We start from the raw sequence: 24,870 nt of genomic DNA, 5'->3' as shown, positions 1-24,870 counted from the left end.
CAGCTTTCCTTCTGGTCTCCCTTGCCAAGGACAGGAATAAATCAGACAACAGTGACCACTGCGGTGGCTTGCTGAATGTCTGAGCATCTTTGGATGCTGCAAACCTCTCAGTGATTGCTTCTGCAAAGCTGAGGGGATATTCTGTACCATGGCAACTTTACCAAATCACAGCTTATCCTGCTGGGGAGCAGCAGCAGCCTGCTGGAAACAGGAGGATTCAGGGAGAAAGTGGCTTCTAAATACTTACAAATATAAAAAAGTTGAAAAGAAACATCAGGTACTTCATGCAGCTCAGACAGTCTCCTTCCATGGTCTTCAGGCTCCTTGATCCAATTCTTCCTGCAAAACACCAGCACTATCTTAGCACACTCATTTTTTATTGGAGCGACACAATCCTATCTCCATTTGTATTTCCCCCAAGATCCTGTAAAGTTCATTACACAGAAGAGCTAATTTCTTACCTGAACAAGGCAACATAGCACAGGCTAGTAAGAGATAATGATCTCTGCTAAGTCCCTGTAGTCCCTCTGTGACCATGGGAACCGCTCTGCTTTAGCCAAAGAGCTGAGAAAACCCACCGCAGGCAGAGCTCCCATCAAGGGGCTGCCTGAGGTAAGAGCCAGATCTTTATCACACAGCGAGTGTTTGCTGCACTTCTTTGACTTGGTTGAAAAATCAGATCAGTTCCTTCCTAGTGGCAAAACAGGCAGGGACACAAATGGTGTGACACAGACGCTCACGTGGACACGCAGCCGCTTTCCCTCTGCACCTTCACGTAGCTGAGGCAGGACAGCAGAGTGTCTCTGCTGTCTGGGTACTGCCCAGGGAATCCCCTTCGCTAGAGGAATCCTGAGAAGATCCACAAAGCCAGTCTTCAAGTCCACCTCGCTTCTGGAGAAACACAGACCTGAATCTGAACCTGAGAACGAGGGCAGTATTTTTCTTTGCAAAGTTAATTTTCTTATACCTCTGATACACAACTGTTCTGGCCAGAGAGACCCAAAGCTGAGACCACGACTGCAGGAGATGAAGTGGGGCACAGAACTCTGACATGGGCCTGGAGGAGATGCCCACAGCTTCCTGATGGTGTTTAAAGCCATGTCTGCAAATCTCACAGAGGAAGGAGATCTTGAGGTCCAGAAGGGTAAGGAGCTGGGGAGGGAATTCTTCAGTTTTGTGGGAAAGGTGAACCTTCAGCTCCACTAACCCATGAGCTTGAGCACTATAGTAGAGATGGATATGAAAATACAGACAAATCGATAGAATACCAGAACTTCAAGAGCCCCATCATTAGTGGCACCTGGATGTTCCCATCAGCACACAAAAAAGTTATGTTCCACTGAAACAAAGGATGGCTTAATCCCAGTACATTAGCCAAAGTCTGAGAGTTATCTGAAAGAATTCTGCTGCCTTGAGCACCCACTCACATGATCCATACCATAGTAGTCTTAGGCAAAAAAAGGAATAAAAAGCAAACCAGTTTAGTCCTAATGTGCCACTTCACATCATTCACACTCATCCCTCTGCAGAGGCATCCACAGGAAAAACGTTTCCTGTTGTCCAAGAAGCAGCAGCTCCCCAGCCTAACGCTGTCTTGCTGCTCTGCAGACTTGATAAGCCACATTCCCGCCTTTCTTTACTTTCCATCTCTCCGTCTGCTTCCTCTGCAAGAAGAGCACGCTCCCTTGGAATCACTCTTGATTTACATGAGCTGAGTACAGGCCTCCTTTTCTTTTCAAAGACAAACCTAAGCTACAATTCCTTGCATTGTTCCTGCCTGTGCATCTTCTCAGTATGTCAAAACCTAGGCGTAAGCAGGGAAGGGAGACTCTAGTTCTGTTGAGCAATCGGGTCCTGAAAACTTCACTGGTGGGGCCACACAGTCACCTGGGAGCAGCAGGAACACACGCACACTCAGCTTTGACAAATGAGGCCTCCCTTGTTTGCCTGGGCAAGAAATTGTCCCCAGTGGTGGTGCTGGGCTCAGACCTGTAATTTCGAAACCCACCACGCTTCACACAGCGAAGCAACAACTACGTGCAACCCTACTAATTGTGCTGTGCTCCAAGCCAGGAACACACCCAGTGGGGCTTACAAATCCCAAAATCCTTCAACTCAGGATGTGCAAATGGAAGTCAGTGGCAGCAGGGCTGGCAAAGCCAAGGACAGAGCATGTCAGAGCCTCCACATCATCAGAGCTCAGTGCAAACAAACTTCCAGAAAATGCCGACCCACTGATCTGACCTGAGAAACAGGAGCTATGAGCAACTGTTTCAGTGCTGGAACTTCCAGCTTGGAGAGACCCGCATTTAGCAGCTTAACACACCCCCTCCAGTTTCTGCTGTGTTTTCTGCAGATTCCCAAACAGCACATGCAGGATCACCATTTGGATCCTGTCATCGCACTGATTAAAACAGGGTCAATCAACCAAAAGCATGATCTGACCTCTCAGATAGCACTTAGAACTGTTCCATGTCAGAGCTCAAGCACTCCAGCATACGTGAAATGTATTATCATCTAATTCACTTCGCAGTAGTGCTCTAGACTTTGAAGAGTATATAACTAATGCTATTTACAAACAATACAAGGAAAAGGCAAATAATGTTACTTACAAATAATGTAATTATGAAAATATTTGTGCCAACTACTGACTTACTAATTAGCTGAAGGTACATGAAGTCCCTGATAGCAGGCTGTATGGGGAAAATGACTGACATGAAAAGACAATCCTGTCCCACAGAGCTGTTTTTTCCTTCCGCTTTTCCTTTTAAGTCATACACACAAAAGGCAAATTTTGTGTTACTCCTACTACACACTGATGCAAGTCCGATAAAAAGTGAACGCATATGTCTTAATCTACCTTTTAAAATATCTTCTCTCCCCTCCTCCAGGCCCCAAATTTGTGACAGATTAAGTTCTCCTCTGCAGGAGACATTTAACGCTAAGCAAACGCTAACAGTCAGAACTGCAGAGACAGCGGCTGACAGATGCTTTCCCTGGCTTGTCCCATCTCAGAGCCATGAGACATATGAGATGCATTTGTTTTTCTCTGAAATGTAGCTATAAATGTTCAGCTTCTTCTTAGGCAGCTTATTCTACATTTCTCCCCCACCCTAATATGAATTTTATCTTTCAAGGTGATGGGGAGGCTAAAAATCCACAGCAGTGTAGCCAGGAAACATACCCCAGCTGTTGCACTCAGTTAGGAATAAAGTCTAGTTTTTCAAGGCAATGCATGTTTTTTTGCTCTCCAGCCACCATTTATTTTCTTCGTTCTGACATTTGCTTTTGCACGCCTTGCAGCTACCCTTGAACTTCACATATCTAAAGGCAGCAGCTCAACCACACCCCCAAAAACTGCTTCCAAGTTTCTCTTTGCTACCACTGACATTTCCCTCTACCCCCATAGCGCTTTCACATTGGATTGAAACCCGTGGTTTCACTTCGATTGCCCTTCTAGCCTTGCCTTGGAGATGGAACCACTGAGAAACTTAGGTTCAACAGGACCTCTGGATGTCATTGAGTACAAACACTCACTGCCTCCAACCTGGGCCAGTTCCAAAGTTTCATCCAACTTCAAAGTTTGACCCTGAGCAAACTGCTCCCATTAGTTAAGTTTTGAGTATCTCCAGGGACTGAGATTCCCTAGGCTCCCTGGGCACCTCTTCCAGTGTTTGACCACCCTCCTTGTGAAAAGGTTTTTCAAAACAGCTGTCCAAGGTCTGCACAAGCTACCTCGTGGCGAAAGGAAGAAAACCATCCTGCGGATGTGCCAGTCTGTCAGAACTCTAAGGAGCACCTTATCTTCACCAGTCACAATCCTTGCATCTTCCATATCATACCACTCCTACCCTCTACTGAAAACGAGTGAATCATTTTCCTTGCCTACCATTCCAACCACGTAATCCTCTCCCCTAACATACTTCTGCAGACTATTCGTATTTAGCTACAGAAAATTCAGACATTGTGCACTTGCCTGATGGCTCATCACAGTTTCCCCATCTCGAATACCTGATAGAAATCACAGAATAACCAAGATTGGAAGAGTCGTCTTGAGGTCACCTTGTCCAACCCTCATGCAAACCACTTTTTCAGTCACTTCTCCTCTATCACATCGTCCATGTATATCTTCTTTCCACATAAATGCGTCTTCACGGTCAATGTGCATGAAGACCTTGTCCACTGAACTGATCTGTTGCTTCCTTTAAAACGTAAGAACCAGTTCTGCAGTACTTCCTGCAAAATAATCGCCAACGGCTTGAGGAGCAAACGGTGCTAACTCACACCTACTTTCACATTCAATGCCCAAGGGAACCATGTAAAAGCAGAAGACATGTTTGAAGCTCTCCAGAACCACTGCCGGACAGCCTATAAAGGAGTTAGAAAATGGGGACCAGATTCTCTTCCAAGTCAATGCACCAATTTCTCGAGGCTGTCCCAGCTGGGATGTCCCTAGAAATGTCCCTGAAGCTCTAAGGTGCACCAGTGGTGAAGGACCACCACAACCTGGGATCGCTCCATTGCGTCTTCTCCCCAGCAACACGGCAGCCCACCCTTTGGCACGTAGGTACGGAGACTTGGCTCAGCATGCTTGCCTTCCTCCATGGAGTACCCACCTCCCAAGGGGAGTTCTGTGTTCACTATCTGCAAGCAGTATCCAACTCCTTTGAACCAAAGTGGTAGGGTCTGCTAAGAGAACATATCTAACAGGTGGCGCCTTCCAGAAAACCCTCTCAAGACTATTATTTCCACACAGTTTTCTCCTCTAGATAGAATAGAGATAGGGCAGTTTAATTAGGAGACCAAAGATGACTTGCTGCAGTACACCTTGCAGGTGTCATGATGGCAGATGAGCTGTGTATTTCTTAACCACCTCCCGCACACCATAGCTACACCTAACCAACCTTGACAGAGATACAGAGAAAGCATCTGGCATGCAGAAAGAAAGAACCATAAACAAGACTCACCTTCACAAATCTTGGGACTTGAAGAACAACGTCTATTCTAGTCTTTAATTGTCTGTGTGTCCCATGTATCTCTCTCTAGCCAAGCTTGTCCTGTAAGAGAAAAAGATGCAATTACTGCAGAAGTCAATAAAATGCAATCATGATAAATACACAATTTATTAAAACACACCATCCTGATGAATATGCTCAGTCTAATTGCCACCTTAATTTACTGTACATTAGCACTAATGAAGAGCTTTTAATACCCAGTGAGGGATCCACTTCCTCAGAATCTCTTTTAACAACCTTTGGGGTGTTTTAAATGCCCACAGACCACATGTAAATCTATAGTCCCATTACACGTGCACCTCATACCACAACAGGACTAGATTAATACCAGCTGCACCTTCAATATTTTATAGGAGGTTTAGACAAACTTCAATCTGCTGTGACTTTACAGCCCATTTACCAGGAAAATGGAAAAGGCAGAGAAAGGGAGATGGAATGCATCTTTAGGAAGCCCAGCCCAGCCATCAGGAGCAACAGCCCGAGACGCTGGGCACTGTCCCTCGTTCTTCCAGCCAGCTCTCATGCCAAGTTGAGCAAACTCCTTCCTCTCCCCCTGCCTCACTGCCACTGCCTGGGAAGCAGCAGCAGAGAGGAACGGCGAAGCTGCCGCACTGCCCGCCCCAAGGCATTGGATAAACCGGAGCAGGAAGAGACACCTGGGTGCAGAGACCACCACTGCCCTTGAGCTTACAGTTACGATTTTCTCCTTAAATTTGAATTTCTGCCTGCGCAATGCTGATGACAGTCTTTGGCTAGGCAAAGGTGAGGTGAGACCAGCATGCAAAGCACGCTTGTTTGACTGTTGTTTTCTCAGGGCACCCTCTCCCAGGCTGCTTTTTCCACCCATCCGACACAGCTCCAACACTGCACTGTGGGACCTGTGGGGAAGGGGCAGCCTTTACTATTCAAACAGCACCCCATGCCATAAGGGTCCAATATTCAATATCAGGTTGCTCAGCCCTGTCACTCATTCACTCACTCACTCATCCTTCACAAATCCTTTTGGAATACTCACACCTTTGCTGAAGCCACTGCTTCCCTCTGAGGGATCAGAGAAGTCACCTGGGTCTATCACTGCTTTCTCACTGCCAGCATTTCATTATGATTTCTTGAGGGGGGTGCATTTCACATCTGTTTCCCACAAACATTTGTGAATGAGCCTTATGAAAATTGCCTGCCCTTAAGACTTCTGTGAGTAAGACTCTATCATTTGTTGTTGGCAGGAAGCAAACAAAGAGTTTCAAGGTGGCTGAAACTATTACAATATAGAACATATCATGAATATTCATAGACTTTTTGTTTTGCATTAACCCCTCACGTTTCATGTCCTTCCTCTGTCACTGTGGACCTACATCTCTGAATGATGAGCAGGGATGGATTCCCTTCTGAAATCTGGAGGGTACAAACATCTCTAGCCAATCGACCCATCTCTGCTGCGGCGTATCGAAGGCACCTGCCGACCGACGGTGGACTTGCCCCACTTTACAACGCTGTGTATGAAGGATGCCGTGGATCAGTACAGCTTTCCCACCAGTGTGGAAGTTCAGAGGGTGATACGTGACCCACTGGGAGACGGCTGCATCAGGCTCAGGGACCTCTGGAGAAGGGCTTGGGGAGTCTACAGCTAGGACAGGAGACACTGTCACTGCCCCACAGTAGAGACACCCTTTCTGGCAGGCAGAGCCCGGTGCCCACCTTTACCTTTTTATCATCTTTTGGGGGGTGGGGGACAGCACACACATTTCATCCTGTGTTTTGCATGTGCCACTGAGAGGCAATTTCTTCGGTTTTCCCATCCTGTGATGCCACTATCCTGGGGTAGCTGCCGCCAGGAGAAGATGGCTCTAACTCTAAAGCAGATGTGACACTGTGCTATATAAACCTATCATTAGGAAAATAATCAGAATGATGGGATTCCTGATCCCACTGCGTGTGCATATAATTACATCTCTGCAAGCCCTCAAAGGTCTGCGTGGGAGAATTTTATTTTTTTATTCCTTTTAAGTCACAATATTTTAAAGAAATTACAGCACCGCAGAGAGGGAGAGCTTAAATGCTTCAATGGGTACCAGCAGGTGCTGTGTCAGAAGGGATGAAAGAGTGTGTTTGGTGCCAAACAATAGCAATACTCCATCTTACTCTATGGCCCTAAAGGGGAGGAAGCCCCTTCCAAACAGGCTCTCTTTGGTTAATAGCTACGATGCCGTCATTAGGGGGAACTGCAGAAAGTACAAAACCACTGTGCCTAATTGTGAGCGGCGCAAGCTGACGCCTTTCACTGCAGTCGCTGGGGAAACGCGGGGGAAGCTGGGGCGCGGGCCGAGGCCTAGCATCCTTCTGACGCTGAGCGGCAGCGCCTGGCGCCTTCTCCTGCCTCCCCCCCTCGCCCCGCGGCCCCTCAGGCCTCCGCGCTGAGCACCGGCTGCTCCTCGCCCTCGCCGCTCTTCGGGCGGCTCTGCACGAGGAGCGGGCTCCGATGAGGGAAAAGGCGGCCAAACTCACGGCCCCCACGCCGAGACGGTTGGAGAGCCAGAGCAGAGAGGGAGGGGGGGCGGGCGAAAAGAGGCTGAGGTAGTCAACAGGTAGCAAGTGCGGCAAGAAATGAGCGGAGGGTGCAAGACGGAGAAGCAAGGCCTGTCTTCGGGAGAAATCCAGTCTCCTGCACATTCAGCACTGCAAGAAGGCCACTGTTGTGGTTTGGGCCTGATCGGCAACCAACCACGGCAGCTAATCACCCTCCCTTCCCCCTCCCCACCTGGGAATGGGGGAGGGAATTAGAGGGGTGAAGGGAGACTCGCAGGCTGAGATAAGAACAGTTTAATAATGGCAATAAAATGAGAACAATAACGATGATGGGGGAAAACAAAAAGAGATCTATAAACAGGCGATGTACAGTGTAATTGCTCACCACCCGCTAACCAATATCCAGCCCGTTCACGGCCAGCGACCCAGAGATACCAAGATCCCACAATCGCAATCCTGGAAGCGAGAGAGCCCCTTCCCAACCACCCCTCCTCTATATAGTGAGCATGACGTTCCATGATATGGAATATTTCACTGGCCAATTTGGGTCCGGTGCTCTGTCCGTGCTCCCTCCCTGCTCCCTGTGCCCTTGCGCACGGGCAGGCCATGGGGAGTCGGAGAGTCCTTGAAGTCTCGGTAGCAGCTGAAAACACCAGTGTGCTATCAGCATTCTTCCCATACCAAACCCAAAGCTAAATCCAAAACACAGCACTCATCTAGTCCCTGAAAAGGAATATTAACTCTATTTCAGCCCAAACCAAGACACCACCAGATAAATGGCTCCCAGGTGTCCCGCTTCACAAGTACCTCTAGCTGCTGCCAGTCCCCTTCGCTCACCACATTCGTGGGATCTAGACAAACCGAAACACAAGCCAGCCCGTATATTCAGCCAAAAGGAGAAGCTGAAGACGGAAGTCATGTCCCGGTGGATCTCTGCAACAGGTCAGTGCTTTTGTGGTGAAGGGTGAGGAGAAACATCTCCGTGGAAGCAGGATCAGATTAACATCATTCCCTTGCAGGGGCTTCAGAAAAAAATTGCTGCTCCTGAACTGGAGGTTGGCAGAAGCTGTCAGCCCCGTGCATTTTCCTGTAACTATGGCTCCTACATAAATAACTAATTGCGCTGGAATTTCACAGTGCTTGCATAGCAGCGTCATTGCTGTGGCACAAACACATTACTGCATGTAAATCCAATTAGATCCCAAAGTGCACTGGATAACTATAATCGGCCCCTGTAGAGCAGCGAGGAGGGGACCTGCACAAGGCCATGCAACTAGATACTAAATTACAGTCAATCTACCTCCTCTTTAGTTGCATTAAAATGCTAATGCCACTGTAATACTGGCCCATTTACCAGCAATGACTGCCTTGCCTTGCAACACTGGAGTGAATGAGGTTGTTGCACTGCCTGAGAGCATTTAATTCCTCCGTACAGTTGAGCGAGCAAAACCCTTAGGGGCATCTTATACCTTAAAACAATAACCTGATTGGCTTTTATAACACTAAAATCATATGAGGCTCGGGATGGTGTTTAAATGAATCTGAGCTGCTGCTACTAAAACTACCCTAATTTTCCGACCCAAGCAGAGTGTTCGGGAGAACTGGGCCAGATCCCTTCCTGACTCTTGTCTGTCTGCTTTTAGGGAAGACACATTTCTGCCACCAAAGGGCTGTGCATGAGAGCACATCAGTCACACACAGGAAGAAAAAGAGTTCTGGGCTGAACCTCTTAAAGCTTCACATAACACCAACTTTGCAACAAAACCAATAATACAACACTTGCCATCTATGTTTTATATCTGCAACTTTGCACAAAGTATGCATGGAATACGTGAGATCACATGGAGGTAAAATCTCCCACACATACACAGACATTCAAAATGGAAATTCAGAAGTCCCAGAGCAGAACCTATTCTCCCAGATGTTGTAACGTCTGGACAAGCGCTAGGGTACGTGTTCGAAGTGCCAGGATAGCATCGGGCCACAAACCACTCCATTTCAGCTAGTGCAAATGTGCATACAGCGCTGCTCGAAACATGAGCTGCTCGCTTTGGCACCTTCCCAAGCGGAGTTCAATAGGTAATCATGTCTGGCTCTTTCATACAGCTTTTCACACAAGATACTGCATACAGAACCAACACATCTGATAGCCTGCAATGCTTTTAAGTTCCGTTCCTTAAAAAAAAAAAAAAGGCCTCAGATAGCTCACAGGTGTATTTTCCCTCGTATTAACTGCAGTACAATGGAACCATATGGTACTGATTGTCTATCTTTCTAAACAGATGACCCAAAGATTATATGCACTGATAATGTAACAATATTAATTCTGTTTAGCAGATAAGAAAACCAAGGCTAAAAGGCGAATGTATGTGCTGGATCTTCTGACTCTCAGTACAGCCTTCTCCTCACCAGTCCATACCAAGACCAGTCCCAAACCCATGAAAAACGCAATTGCTTCTGGCTGACAAGTTGCACTCTTTGACAGGCATCTTCTGTCCCAGAGAGAAGTCTATTTAACATACCAAGAGGGAGGCGGCTAACTTTGGCCTCCCATGTCTGAAAATTTTTCCCTTCAGGTTGGAAGAAATGTCACCCTCCCGAGTGGATCATGGAGTTGCATCACAAGCCAAGTGACATTATCCACTGTCATGTCAGATACTGTCAAGTGCTGAAACACTCCATACGCTTGCACGGCGTTCCAGATGCTCAGGGCATTTAACATGAAGTTTAAATGCCTGCCACTTCTTCCCCAAGCCTGACACGTCTCACCTTTACAACAACTGACTCCTCGGCACTCTTTTCTAGTCTCCTTTTTCTATCGACGTGCTTTGTTTGCAGCAAATGCCACAGCAGTTTGTGGCATTCATGATTGTTTTGAAAGATGCAAGAATACGTCTTAGAAACGCTGGGCAGTTGCTGTGGCAACCTTCTCCTCCTCAGACCATGATTTCCAATATTTTAAGAAGTTTCCTGATACTTTCCAGACTTCAGGGAAACAATGCAGAGAAGGAAAATGATTGGTTTTAAAGTAAGGAAGTGATCAAAACGGATTACTATTAGCCACAGGGCCTTGTCCTATCAAAAAGATGATGATGATCTCGCCTTGGCAAGGAAAAGCAGCCCCAGATCTGCCCGGGCAGAGGCACAGGCAAGGGCCCATGGGCAAGGGAATCTGAAACCTGGCTTTTACCATCTGTTTTACTGCAGAACGGAGCTCCAGATCAGTAGGTTAGCTTCGTTTTCTGTTCTTGTTTTCAGTGCTTTCTCATAAGGCGTAGGTGGGGAAAAAGAAATCCACCCTTTAACACCATTTCACTGGGTGACTAATAATCTTAATTGCTTTTAAGAAAGAAATCCCAAACAGAACTTGGGATGCATTAACTGTTTTACACAAAAAAAATTAAAAACAAACTCTCTTTGTTCAAGGTAACTACCTACACAGTTGCAAAACCAAAACAGCCGGTTTAGCCAGCTTTAGTGAGTCTAGAAAAGCAAAGGCAAGTAAAAACATACTATAAGAAAAGCAGATCTTAAATGAGGGATCTCACTAATACTAAGTAAACCAAAAAATAATATCGCTAGAAATCTGAGAAGTGGCGTTATTTATTTGATTCTGGTCATCTTTTAAATGTTTTTAACAACAAGAATAATAATGCGTCCCAAAGTGCCATGGATTCTAAACACGATAGGAAATTCTTTATTCCACAGAGCTCACAATTCAGAGTGATTTATTTATTTAGGAAACAAATACATTTCACAAGCTATAGGTGTGATATGTCCGGGAAAACTTGAATGCTCAAAGGACTTGAGAAATGACCTAAGGAAGAGGGGCAGACATGAAATCTAAGTTAGTCTGCTTATAGCCAAACTGATACACATATATATATTCCAAGCGCAAATCTAAACTGAGTTTCACTGTAATCAGCACCCTTAACTTACTCTAAGACATAAAACTGCAGCTAATGTGGTTTGAAAGTTAAATGTGACTGATCTCATCCAGTCCTGTCTCAATTAAGGTATGAACACCCACCCAGCCAATGTCTTTTGCTACAGATATTTCTGATTAAGAAAGAGTAAGAGGGAGCAGAGAGAGAACCGTGGCCACAACGCACAATAAAGCTTCAGATGTTCTGCAGGAAAATAAATGAGAGCTAATGAATCCCATAATCTTGGCATATGTGTTTCTAAACGTTCTCTTTTCCTTCAAAAGATGTATAATCTAGGCGCTCCAGCAACGATCAGGTTCCAGGCAGACAAAGGACCCTCAGCACAATTCATACGTAGATGACAGGAGTAGAGGGACTAAGTGAGATATGAGCCAAGACTCGCAGGCTGGCTCCCAGCTGCTTTTGCGTTCCCAGTGGATAACAGACACACAATGTCATGGTACTGAATTTGCTGCTCTCTTAACACCTCATTTTCCTCTCTATCTGAACTTATTTTGAAAGCCCGCAGTTCACTGTCCCCCCTTCCCCTTTCTCTTTTGTCCTGACTCATGGCAAGGGAAACATGAAAGACAGCATGGCTGGTTATTGTTAATGCATCTGAAAGCGCAGACATTAAAAAGGGAGTTATTCTGGAACATGCCATAGTTTTCCTTGCTATTTGCGCGGGCAGCTAATGATCACCCTAATAGCTTCTCTCTCTGAAGCCGTAATAAGCTTACAAATGAACCCATTCAGCACATATTAAAAAGCAAGGGATGCTCCTTTGATTATAGCCTTTATGGAAATCTCCGAGTACTTGTTTTGTTGCTGCACAGCTGCAATTAGGACATGCTGCTGGGAGCCGGCTCAGCTGCCGGAGCGGTGGGGTTTGGGGACACCTCCCAGTGCCATAGCAACCCATCCACCTCTCCCAGCATCAGTCGCGGGGAGCCTGGCTGCCGTCGAGCCCGGGCGAGCGCGCTTCACTACTTCCAGGAATTAAGAAATAATTCTCGTGCAGCCCCCCCGGCATCTCTCCGCGCCCTTGGCGGGGGGGGTGGTCTTGGGGCCGGAGGCATCTGCTTCACGCCGCAGGAAAACTAGGCAACAAGAGGGTACGTACGTTGGAGAGTCTTGAGGAGGTGACAGCTTTACTTTGCTGAGGTGAGAATATGGGGGAGGTTGCTTCCGTCGCCGCCTGTAACACTTCTCCCACAATAACCTCATCCTTCCGCATGCGGGGAGGGGAACCGAGTAACCTTACTGAAATCTCCTTACCACTTAACTGCTCAGAGGTTGATCCAAATCCCACTTACGCTGCCAACAGACTCAGAACTTCTACAGGGGAGAAATAAAATAAAAATAAAAATGTAAAAAAAAAAAAAAAAGGATGTGGAAACCTAGCAAAATCAGGAATCTTGTCTTCATTAAGGTTTGAGTCTGGGTCAAACATTTAAAGTTAGCTAAAAGCTTAAAGAGCATACCTTTTGACCCCTTACTGGAGGGAACATCACAAACAATATACCCTCTTTCCCAAAATATCCTTATTCCCTAAGCACAGCGCATCTGCAGCAGTCTTAAGCAGAGACTTGGGGGGGGGGGGGGGGAGGGGGGGGGAAATTCATTTTTGCACACAAAGACAGCGGCTTACATGGTGATGACATGGATGCACAGCCTTTCAGATAGCCTCAGTGGGGTGACTTTCACCCACTAAAAGTGTAACATCCCCTGTAGCACTCTAAATAAATGGCTTCAGCTTTGCCTGAAAGGCTAGACCTTTGTATGGAACAGATCTTTTCTACATCTCCAGGAGACTGGCTGGGGTTAAAGCAGGTCAAACCATGTAATGCAGATAGCTTTGTGTTGATACTACCCACGGTGCCTATTAGGAAGGCCATAATTGTAAGAAACCATTTCTCAGCAAGGATATTTAATATAGTGCCAAAGAGTCTCCCCAGGCAGGCTTTGTTTTAAGGTTTGTGAACTTTAGGGAGAGAGGATTGCATCTCTCCTTGTGAAGTGGTTCAGGTTTTTAGCTCTATTGTAATTTAAATAACACATAATGGCAGCAGTGGAAACTTCACTACCAGCATCACTTGCAAGCAGAGTGGGTATAGCCTGGGGCAAAACCTAAAGAATCATTAATCATACATCTATGTAAGAATCGGCATGCACTGACAGGGCATCATAAGAACACTTTCAAAACTGAAACGGCAAATTTAACCACGGAAATTGGATGCTGATGAATTTTCTTGTACTCAGTCTTCACTGATATTTTACCTGCTAGTAGAAGTCAGGAGAAACTGAAGATATTAAAACTCCTCTAATTCAAATCAGGGGGACTGGAATAATTCTAAATGTATTGGTGAATGATGAAGGCAGGAGCAGCTCATATGGGCTTAAAACAGTACAAAATCCCATTTCTAGCTGGTCTGCTGAGCACCTTGCTCTTCGCACTCAAAAGAAGCAAGAACACAGTCTGCCTAATCTGGCAATTCCTATTTTTACACATTCCAGGCAACCTTTTTAGGGAGGACAACGGGACGTAGTGATAAAACCAGATCCCCTGCGAGGAGCAGGACTCCATAGGCTCCATCACTCAGGACTGGGCTGAATTCTGACTGCAAAATCACACCAGTTTTCAGTGGCTGAAGTTCACTATACCCCCGCCTATACTATGTCTCTTTTCTCAATCAGCATGAAATTCGAAAGCAATGCTGCCTTTCAGCTAGAAAACATGTATTTTGCAAGCATCAAAACCAGGTCTCTGGGGCAAACAGTCAAAGCAGCCCAAGTTTAGGCTGAGAAAACACACGGACCAACAAGATGTCCAAGCTATTCTCAGCATGGAGAGATAGCCCTTCTGGGGCATTCTCGCAGTGAGGCTGCAGAGTTGCTCTGTTATCTGCATCAAGGACAAGAAAAGTTGTCTCAACAGACACAGCATTTAACTACCTCTTTTCCCATCACTGCTGTCAGCAAGGGGAGAAGAATCTCTCTGAAAACACTGTGGAGTCTTGCTGTGCAAACGCATGTCGTGATAAATTTTATGACAAATTTCAAAACAAGATTTGTGGTCAGCATTCTGCATGTCTGATGGTACACAAACTGCCTTGCATCAGAACATTAATACCACTTAAACCTTAGACTGCTTTCCACATTACAGTCTGAAAGCCCTTTATGAAGCTCAGTGTCCTTTATAAAGCTGATGTGGCTTTGCTTCAGGACATCCGGCGAGTGTCCTGGGTAGCTTCTGTGGTCCCCTACCTAGCGTTCAGACCACTTCTATCTCCAGTTCTCCTAACATCTCTCACAGAAACTTACAGACTCTGGCAAGTCATTTCCATCTGGTACGTCATCATCGTCCCCCATATTTAATATAATTAATGACAACACTTATCGACCACCCATGGAATCTGAGGAATTTATTCAGTAACCTAGAAGAGTGCCAGGCTGCTTGTATTGAAAGCAGTTGAAGAAACGAAGCGCCCAGAAAGACAGTATCCTAAATACTGTCATTTTTAGATGAAAATAAGCATTTTGATTCACCGCCAGCATTCTTTAAAAGTGTTCAGGTACAAGACCCCAGGTGGGGTCCTTCATATGAACCACACAGTTCTGAGCTCATAGCAACTGGACAGAAAAAGATCAGATGGCTGGTACTCCACCTTTGCCACATTCCCCACAATGATGTGCTCAAAACTGTGGAAGTATCCATCTAGGGCTGATGTCTCCAAAAACGCTCTCCTGCAGCCCTCACACAGACACTCCTTGCAAATATCTTCTGGGGGTTCACACGGTCACCTTCTCACTAGGAGAATCCCAAGTCAACAGTCTATTGATAGGAAGAGAGATGCAGCAAACAATTTCATCTCGAAGGCAGACACCCTCCACGACACAGTTGAGGTTCCTCACTGACCAGTGTTACCAGTGCCCCAGGGCTCCTGGACAGCACCAAGGTTGCTCTACAGGCATTTGTGTATTGGAGGGAAAAGGCATTTTCATCCGGAGCTGAGAGCTATTGCCAACCCAGCGTATTTTGGAAACTCACCTTCACCACAGCAGCACACACACCACCACCCTGCCCGCTGTTCCCCATTGACAACGGTGTGAACTAACTCTTCCAGGAGGTCAGCAGAGGCATGGGAGTCTTCATGGCATTTGGGATCAAGGGCCAGTATCCTGGCTGCTAATAAAGTCTGGGCAGGGTGGATGCGGGGGAGCTTTTAAAAAAATGCAGGGTTCACACCTGCTCGCTCAGCAGTAGCTCAGGAACAAAAGTTTTCCAGTCAGCACAGACTTGATCGGGAGTTGGAGGCAGGCACTTCCAATTATCTGATGCTCAAAGTAGAAAAGCTGCAGTGCAAAACTTCCCCCAACAAGAGACCACCTATCTGCAGCCCAGGTTTGTTCTCACATTTTTTGGATGAAGCGTATTAACCTGGGACTCAGGGTGCGCCCATGTAAATTGGCCTTCTGATATACCTGGTTATTGGCACCAGCCTCCTCCCGCGCAGGTCTTTAACCTCCATCCTTTCGAGCTGTGCACCCAGGTGCCCCAGAGGCGAGTGCAGCTGGACTTTGATGAGCTGGAAGATGAGGTACAGGAGATGCACTGAGAAATACGAGACACGGGAGATGTGTTTAGGGACCTGTCGTTTCGTTAAGCTGCGCTCCTTTGCCCAGCCCGCCCACTCCCTACGGGCCAGGCAGAAGGCAGGTGATGATGCTGGCCCACCCGGTAAAACCCTGCAGAGTAGCTTTGCCTCGGTTTGTCCTTCGCCGGTTTTGCTGTTTAAATGCTGCTACTGATCAGAGCTGAGCACGCCTCACCGACGGAGCCGCGTCTCCCTCTTCCAGGCTTTCCCGAGTTCTGCAGCCGGTGAAGCGAGCGTCAGCACACCTTGCCCTGGCTGACCGAACCAGCACCCCACCAAGCTTGCGGGTATTTCTCTTCCTCATCAATTCCCCTGCTTCAAATTTCGATTGAGAGGCTGTATTTTATCCTTTATTTCCTAACTTCCCCTCTTTGCTACAACGCATGGTCTTGACACTGTTATCCACACCAGGTATCATATACCATATTAATCTTTTCTGTCATCTGATTTTTGCATACGAGTTTGTCATTTAGCAAATCTGATTGTGCTCAGAAGCATCCAGACAAATCTGTGAGTCAAAAAGAATGAATGAGAGAATAAAAGCGAATGCCATGCAAGCCCCCATTTAGGCACTTCATATATCCTATACGAAATACCAGTCCTGAAATTCGTTTTTTAGCGAGATGACTTCTTCTCATATAATACATAATCCTTCCATTATCCCAGGGCAAAACCACTCAGATTTCTCAGGTAATACTTATCTGCTGCTTTCCCTGCTATCCTGGGAAGATTACAAATGAATTAGGTGACTCCAAAGCATTTTGGGGTAATAGCCAGGATATCCTTCAGGTAAAGAAGGCAATTCAGAGGTGACCAGATAACTACAGAATTTATTAGCACCGACCAGGGGGATTCATTTCTGTAAATCAATGTAATATTGTTAAGCCGATACCAAACACCCAGAATAATGACTTTCTCGCTACTTAAATCTTTACTATTGGCTCAGTGATTCTGAAATTAGTCCCTTCAACTGGACTATTGTTTGGTCTAGAGATTTAAAAAAAAAAAAAAATCCATTTTAGGACAGGATTATTTTTTAATGTCAGATCTCACTCAGCCATTTAAAAGGAAAAAATGACTGTACTGGTAGATATGGTATCAGCAATTAACCTACAAAACAAACTGATTTTAATTAAGGCGTTGGTGTGCAAGAATTTGGCTGAAGACTTAGAATATCTGCTTCAAGCAGTACGATACATTTATAGGAGTCATAGGCAAGATATGGAGGAATTTATTTCACACACCCTCTGTTTATTTTAAGGACAGAAAATGCAGGATTTAGTTCACGAAGGCAGCTTTAAGGTACCACCTGTGGTTATTACCTTAGGTTTGCTTGGAGACCTCCATTTTACAACCTAGCTGTAGTGGCTTATAAAACCGAGGGAACTCGCCTGGGGCAAAGGGTGCTTAACCTCGGTGGGTTTGACAGTATCTTTGCTCAGACTGTGTTTCATTTTCCCAACCACACATCCAGACCATAGCCTCATCAGAGAGGCAGCTTCTGCTCCAAGCAAGGCCACATTTTTCTAGCTGAAATCAAATGATATGTCATGACTATATTCCCTTTAGAGCATCAGTTTCTTCCCTACTGTACCTGAAGGCTTAGTGAGCAATTTAATAAAAACTTCATAACGCAGGGTCTTTTTCCTTTTTAAAGATGATGTATCCATCCTTTTTGTCAACAGATCTAAATGCAGATACACCAGAAAAATTTGCTCTTTCCCATAAACTGAAGTAAGCCATATTACAGTAGGGGATTTTGCCACTTTAACTATGCAGGTAAGAGCTAAATTTGCAAACCTGCATAACATAGAATAAGGTTTCTTAGCATCTGTTCACTTTAAACAGTGTCCAGCAAGTACTCTCAAACCATTACAGCTTACTCCAAATTGCAGAGAAAAATACCATCAAAAGCCTTTTTGTCCCACCAGTTTAAATATGGGCACTTTAAACTTTACATGGCCATTAAAAAATACACACCCATGAACAAACAAACAAACAAAAGCCACAAAAAATAAGAAAAAGGAAAAAATGCCCATCTGGATCTGACCTGTGAAAGCATTACTTTACATATTAAATCAAGAAAGAAGTATTAATTACAAAGCTGAACAGATCCTGTGGCCACCATGAAATAAAACAGGCGCCTTCAATGACACAGTTGGAAAAATGGATAGAAACGTCCAGAGGATAGGCAAACAAATGGCTAAATCAAAATCTACCAACCTTCCCCCAGCTCATCCTCTGGGTAAAGGTGAGCAGCGACCGACTTCCCACCCAGCCCCAGGTCCCCACATGTAAACCTCGGGCAGCTTCTGGAAACGGGCACAGGTGAGACCTTGGCTAAGCATGGACGTTTTTATGCTTGGAATTGCTTCAGGAAAAAGGAGAAAGCCAGCGTAGCTGGAAAGCTGGGGGAACACCGCTCCTGCAGCTCCAGCCAGTGAGCACCCGGGAGCTACAGGTTGTAAGTAATAAGGTTGCAACTCAGCAGTATTCAAAAGGGGCCCTGAGCTGTGCTTGCATAGCAGTAAGAGATGATCAGATGAACAGGCAGACCCACAACTGTGCAACAGGTCCGGGGGGAAAAAAAAAAAAAAAAAAAAAAAAAAAAAGCACTTTTTGCCCAATCCACCATCATGGTGTATGTCGGCGGCAAAGGAAATGGACCACAAAGAAAGACACCCTGCCCTGAGGAGTGTGTGACCACCTCAGGGGCTCAGGGAGGGTGACGAATTTCCAAGCCGGCCCTGAAAAGCCATTTTCCATGAGGACACTGACCTGCTGGGCCAAGGTTAGCAGCAGGGATGTGCTATCATACACAACAGCAGGACAACGAGGCAACCTGTAAAGTTTGCAGCCTCAATTCTTTAGTGATGCTGGTTTTCAAAATACCAAAGACAGCTACCGAGTGCAAGCGAGAGGAAGGTCTTTTTTGTCTTTACAGATTCAAACAATAGCACAGTGATAGGAACTTTACAGACCTCAGATATTACATGACCTACTCAAGAGTTCAGGCCCTGAGCTCTTTATCACAAGGTCTCTGTTCAAAACAAAGCCAAGTCCTTCCAGCTCCTCTTAAGTGACTCTACTAGCATTCAGTAAAAGGACAGTAAAAGGGACAGCAAATGGTCTGCTAATAAAGCCTGACACTGAGGTGCACTGTGAATAGAGGAGAGGTAGCACAATTACACTAGTAAAGGTAACTGAGGTCACTGCCACATTGTTGTTTGCTTTTTAATTTAAGCAAAAATAGTGTAAAATGGCCATAATTGGGGGGAAAAACAGAAAAGAAAAAAAAAAAAAAAAAGAAAATAAAATAAAAAAGGAAAAAGGAACAATAAAAAGGGAAAAGAGAAAGGAGAAAAATTAAATAAAAAAGAAAAGGCAGGAGAAACTGTTCTGCTTTTGCCTAAGTCTGACTGCATGATTATAGGATGCTGGAGATGTCTAAGAGGGAGCTACTGAATATTTAACCTTAGAAATGGAAGCTTGGCTGTCTCTTGTCCTGTTAACATCCACACGCATCTTCCATTAACTCTAATTAGGGCTAACGGGGTGTTCACATAAGTATCTCTATAATTAATGTTAATAGTAGTTACGGGCAAACGCTGATAGAAGATGAAATGCCAGGTTTCTTCTCCAGGGTTAAACACTCCGCAGCCTGCCTGTCTCTCATTTCCATTTCCTCCCGTAAGGGCTCGCTAATCAATCCCACGTATCCCAGTCTTACACACCCCCTCTTGCAACAAGAGACACACGCAGCCATAAGCAAGAGCACATGCTGTTATTTATAGAAAATATAAACGCAGACACGCGATACCTGACACGTATTAGACTGGTTCACTTCTGTATGCTCATAATGTATAAACAGCGCGGACTGACACTTCCCTTTCTCCTTCAAGATGCCCAGGCTTCACAGAGGAACGACACTGTTTCTATCATATATTAAGATAAGTCTTTTTCAATTAACAAACCAAAGAGCAAACAAGATTATAGCAACAACCTCAATTACCCTTATTAATGCCATTATGCCACCCTTAGTTGATAGACTATACTATATTCCCAAATCAGACACTATTAACAAACCATTAAATTTGTAAATGAGAACAGCAAGATTATCTGCCATAATCAGAGCAGTAATAATAATGCACCTTCTCTTGTGCTTCTGGCTCGAGCCCTGAGCTTTGCAGCAGTAGTTAATTTAAAAGCATTAACAGACTGCTTCCAGCCAGGGGTCATTTGCTAGCACAAAGTCTCACTCTCTCTGCTCTCTTATCCCATCATAAGTGGAGACTTTCCATCAGACTTGTGCAATTCTGGAGTTGAATAGATTTATAAACTGCCTTTAGTTGGGAAAGTATTTATAAAGCCTCAAGAAACTGGGAGGGGTACTCTGCTGTTTTCCTCATGAGCTGCAGATTTATTTGTAGAAACCTTATGATGCTGAAGACTTTGTCAGAGACTTCACGAAGGGGCAAAAAGCACCCAAAGAGGAGTGATGGGGAGAGCCTGTGCAGGCGGCCAGACAGGGAGGAAGGAGCAGGACAAAGTCCCGCTGGTTTCTGGCCGCTGGAGCCAGGCAAGGACCTGCGTTTGTGGAAAATCTGACTTGTACATCTAAACCCTCCCTGCGCCCTACGGCTAGCAGTCGCGGCTCCTCATATGCTTTGGGGCGGCTCCACTCACAAAACACACGTGGGCATGCATGAAATTAATAGGTGCTTTCTCTAAAGGATGAAGGAAAAAAAATCAATTTCTATATTTGCCAACTCACTTCTACTGGCCCCGTGTTACATTAAAGAAGAGATGTCTCCCAGGACTCATCTTAAATCCGAACTGGACGTGTTTTGGCTTTGAAATGTGAAAACAAACTTTTTTGACTTGCTTTGTTTTCTGCCTTGGGGAATTAGTGACTCAGGCAGGATGCTGAAGGCTCAGTGGGTTTTATTTTTCATCATGTTGAGGGTGGTGGGTTTTTTTTTTGTTTGTTTATTTTTTCTTTTTATCAGGCACACCAGCTTATTAACGCAGCTCTATTCTGAATAAGATTTTCAATAAGCCATTTTGCCACCCCCCCATTTTTCCTGATAAGTTTTTTGGGGAAGTGTGGGGAAGTTACTGTTAGGGAAAGCAAGGGAGAGGAAGGACAGACAGCACGGATCTGGGGCGTGCTGGCTGACTGCAAAAGAGCCAGTTATGCTTCTAATGCGCAAACCCCTTTGCCATTCCTTTCTCAGCCCCTTTTGTCAAAAGGAAGGATCACACACAGCTCCTGGGATGGGCACTGCTCTGGGCACCCTCACGTTGCTTTTTTGGCAGCACGCAGTCCCTGCACCACATCCCTCCTCTTCTGGGTCCACATTCCACCCCAGAATCTTCTGAAGATACATCGGTGTCTTGCATTGAAGCACCCACCTTGCTGCTGGACCCTGGGACTCCACAGTTTAGTGAAAGACAAAAGTGTCTATAGGGGAAAAACCCTCCCCTTTTCTTCATCAGGTTTGATTTACCAGAGGTACTTTTCTGTATCCACACAGGTTTTCTCAGAAAAGGAAAAGAAAATATTCTTTCCCAGAGCTACAGGACAAGCAAAGATTTTAACTATAGTCAATCTGACCAAACACAGAACATTTCTTCCCAAAGACTGAGTTGCCTTTTTAATATATTTTGAATATTCATGATATACTAGTTTTTACAATCACCTGAAGCAGTGGAAAAATATTTAACAGCAACAGAACCAAGAATGACCAGAACTCTCTATTACCTGTTACAACACCAGTCCCCTCTTCACCCTGTTCATACTTATAGCATTTAAAAATGCACAATGAAAAATAAAATACAGTCAGTAAAAGCAACACTTGTAAAATTACATTTTAAAATCAGTGTTGTAAAGTAGCAGCTACAAAATGAGGTGAAACACCAAGCAACGAGTTGCGTAGACATTTTTATAGGTATTGGAATGAATGTCCAGTAAGTGTTCGAGGAAATCTGAGTTGATTGAAACGTCTGGCTACTCTATATTTTAACTGCATGGCTGGTGCTGCTTCAGCGTCTTGCCAGCAGGCTGACAAGGATATTAAAATAGAGAGCAGGAGGGGATCAGCCAAGAACAGTGAACAGACAGTTTATAGGAGAGTAGTTCATTTTTTCTTCATTATTAGCCAACCTAGCAATGATGTTCTCTGGTTATGCTGGATATCCAGTTAATTTTGTCCAGGGCTGTGCAAAACACAAACCTATATTGGCAATATAAGTGACATAAAGAGATGGATCATATCTGAAGGAACTTGCTTTCACTAGCTTTTTTTTCTTTTTCCTCAGCACAGACAGAAAGTATTGAAAAAGGTTTGAACTGCAAAGTTTTTGTCAGACAGCTTAGCCAGAAGCTAAAAACATGAGCTCTGAGATGTATTTCGTGGCTTCTTGAAATCTCTTTTTCTTTTGCTGCCCAACTCACCTTTACAGCTTTACTTTTCTATTTATCTAAAGAGACTGCCTTGCAGTACAAACTGTGTGCAAGTGGCATTTTGTACGGTGAAATCTTATGCTTATTTTGAGGGCCTGTTGATATGTGAACTACTGATATATGAACAACTGCTTAGTTTCTGATACTACACAAAATATAACTCTAACCTTCTGCAGATACAACTCTCTGGACAGCATTTCCAGTGGTGTTGAGTTTGGGCAGGCTACTCATCTATTTCCTATCATTCTGCATGATAGAGTATCATAGATTTTCTAAGAGTTTGTTGCATCTTCCAGATGAAGCCTGAATCTGTCAGCTGAGAAGTTATTTCAGTTTATGACTCAAAACCAGGCATTTTGTGATATTTATGTGAGGCCAGGATGGAACATTTAACCAAAACAAGAGAGAAAATTTTAACTAGCCAGAGGTGTGGCTGATGGGGCATTAACCTGGGACACAGAAGATTCAGGCTGACATTCCTGGTCTTCCCAGCTCTGCCAGGGAAAACAAATAACCTAATTGCTAAACTATTGACCTAAAAATGTCACCAGGCCAAGCCAAGGTGGTTCCTGAAGAAGGCATGTTGTAGTGAGAGAGACCTATACTATATAGTTTTCACTTGTTTCTCTACTGAAAAGTATAGAAGCGTTTATATTTTTAGACCAAAACAGAAGAGAAGAGAACCTCCCTAAAATTTCAAAACCTGACATCTGCTTCATGAGATAGATGAAACAGAACAAACCTTTTTTGGACAACTCTAATTTAAAGATGATGCAAGGTTTTACACAGATTAAAGTTCCTGGTCTTTTGAGTCTGGAGAGCAATGCTTTTCAGTGAAACACATTGGTGTTTTGCTTATGTCCCTACTCAAAAGGCCACTTGCAATTCCATTGTGTTAGGAAGCAGTTTGGGAACTTAGGATGAAAGATAGTAATGGAGTGAACAGTATATAAGCCAACTAACTAGCTAGATCTTAGCATCTTCCACAGTGAACTCCAACTGGACATAGAATCACAGAACGGTTTGGGTTGGAAGGGACCTTAAAACCATCCAGTCCCACCCCCCCTGCCCCGGGGCAGGGCCCCCTTCCCCCAGCCCAGGGGGCTCCCAGCCCCGTCCAACCTGGCCTTGAACCCTTCCAGGGAGGGGGCAGCCACAGCTGCTCTGGGCACCCTGGGCCAGCGCCTCACCCCCCCCCCCCAGGGAACAATTTCTCCCTCAGATCTCATCTGAATCTCCCCTCTTTCAGTTTAAAACTGTTACCCCTCGTCCCATCCCCACCCCCTGATCCAGAGTCCCTCCTCCCCTCTCCTGCCCCCCCTTTAAGCCCTGGGAGGCCGCTCGAAGGTCTCCCCAGAGCCTTCTCTTCTCCAGGCTGAACCCCCCAACTCTCTCAGCCCGGCCCCCCAGGGGAGCTGCTCCAGCCCCCCCAGCATCTCCGTGGCCTCCTCTGGCCCCGCTCGAGCAGCTCCGTGTCCTTCTGCTGTTGGGGGCCCCCGAGCTGGCCCCAGCACTGCAGGGGGGTCTCCCCAGAGCGGAGCAGAGGGGGAGAATCCCCTCCCTGGCCCTGCTGCCCCCCCTGCTCTGGCTGCAGCCCAGGGCACGGGTGGGTTCTGGGCTGTGAGCGCACGGGGCTGGCTCACAGGCAGTTTTCCATCCAGTAACATCTCCAGGTCCTTCTATGTAGGGCTGTTCTCCATCCACTCCTTGCCCAGCCTGTATTTGTCCTTGGAATTGCCCCAACCCATGGGGAGGACCTTGCACTTGGCCTTGCTGAACTTCACGGGCCCACCTCTCCAGCCTGCCCAGGCCCCTCTGGATGCCATCCCTGCCCTCCAGCGTGTCACCACACCACACAGCTCGGTGTCATGGGTGAACTTGCTGAGGGTGCCCTTGATTCCACTGTCCCTGTCACCAACAACAATGTTAAACCACTGGTTCCAACACCGATCCCTGAGGAAAGCCACTCATCACCACTCTCCACTCGGACATCAAGCTGTTGACCACAAGTCTTTGAGTGTGACCATCCAGACAATTGCCTACCCAGAGATCTGTCAAATCCACGTCTCTCTGATTTAGAGATGAGGATGTCGTGACACCAAGAGATACTCTCCAACTGCAACGCACTAACACATCCCTGTTTTTAAGAGGCAGAACCAAAACCAGCTGCAGACCTACTGATATATCAGAAACAGCACAAAAGTTCTACAGGGCGCATGGATCCTAACTACCTGCTCAGAAATTCCCACCAGGGTGACAGTATAAATTTTTGCCCTGCCAGA

At 45.6% G+C, this 24,870-nt stretch overlaps 1 protein-coding gene across 6 annotated transcripts in view; it reads right to left on the bottom strand.

The window, feature by feature from the left end:
* The window catches only part of TSPAN18 (tetraspanin 18), a 124,261-nt gene that overhangs the window by 20,795 nt on the left and 78,596 nt on the right, over nt 1-24,870 (bottom strand). For all 6 annotated transcript variants that reach the window (XM_032998529.2, XM_032998533.2, XM_032998534.2 and 3 more), the window contains 2 exons: nt 4,968-5,057; nt 248-339 (listed from right to left, as the gene is read on the bottom strand). In XM_032998529.2, coding sequence (XP_032854420.1) covers nt 248-310 — 63 coding nt within the window. In that variant the 5' untranslated portion in view covers nt 311-339; nt 4,968-5,057. The remainder of the gene's footprint in view (nt 1-247; nt 340-4,967; nt 5,058-24,870) is intronic.

Source organism: Tyto alba, unplaced genomic scaffold, assembly GCF_018691265.1.
Source record: "Tyto alba isolate M040663 unplaced genomic scaffold, T.alba_DEE_v4.0 Super-Scaffold_18, whole genome shotgun sequence".
In the NCBI taxonomy this organism is placed as follows: Eukaryota; Metazoa; Chordata; class Aves; order Strigiformes; family Tytonidae; genus Tyto; species Tyto alba.
The sequence above is the reverse complement of the archived record's forward strand: the minus strand, read 5'-3'. Positions and strand labels throughout refer to the sequence as shown.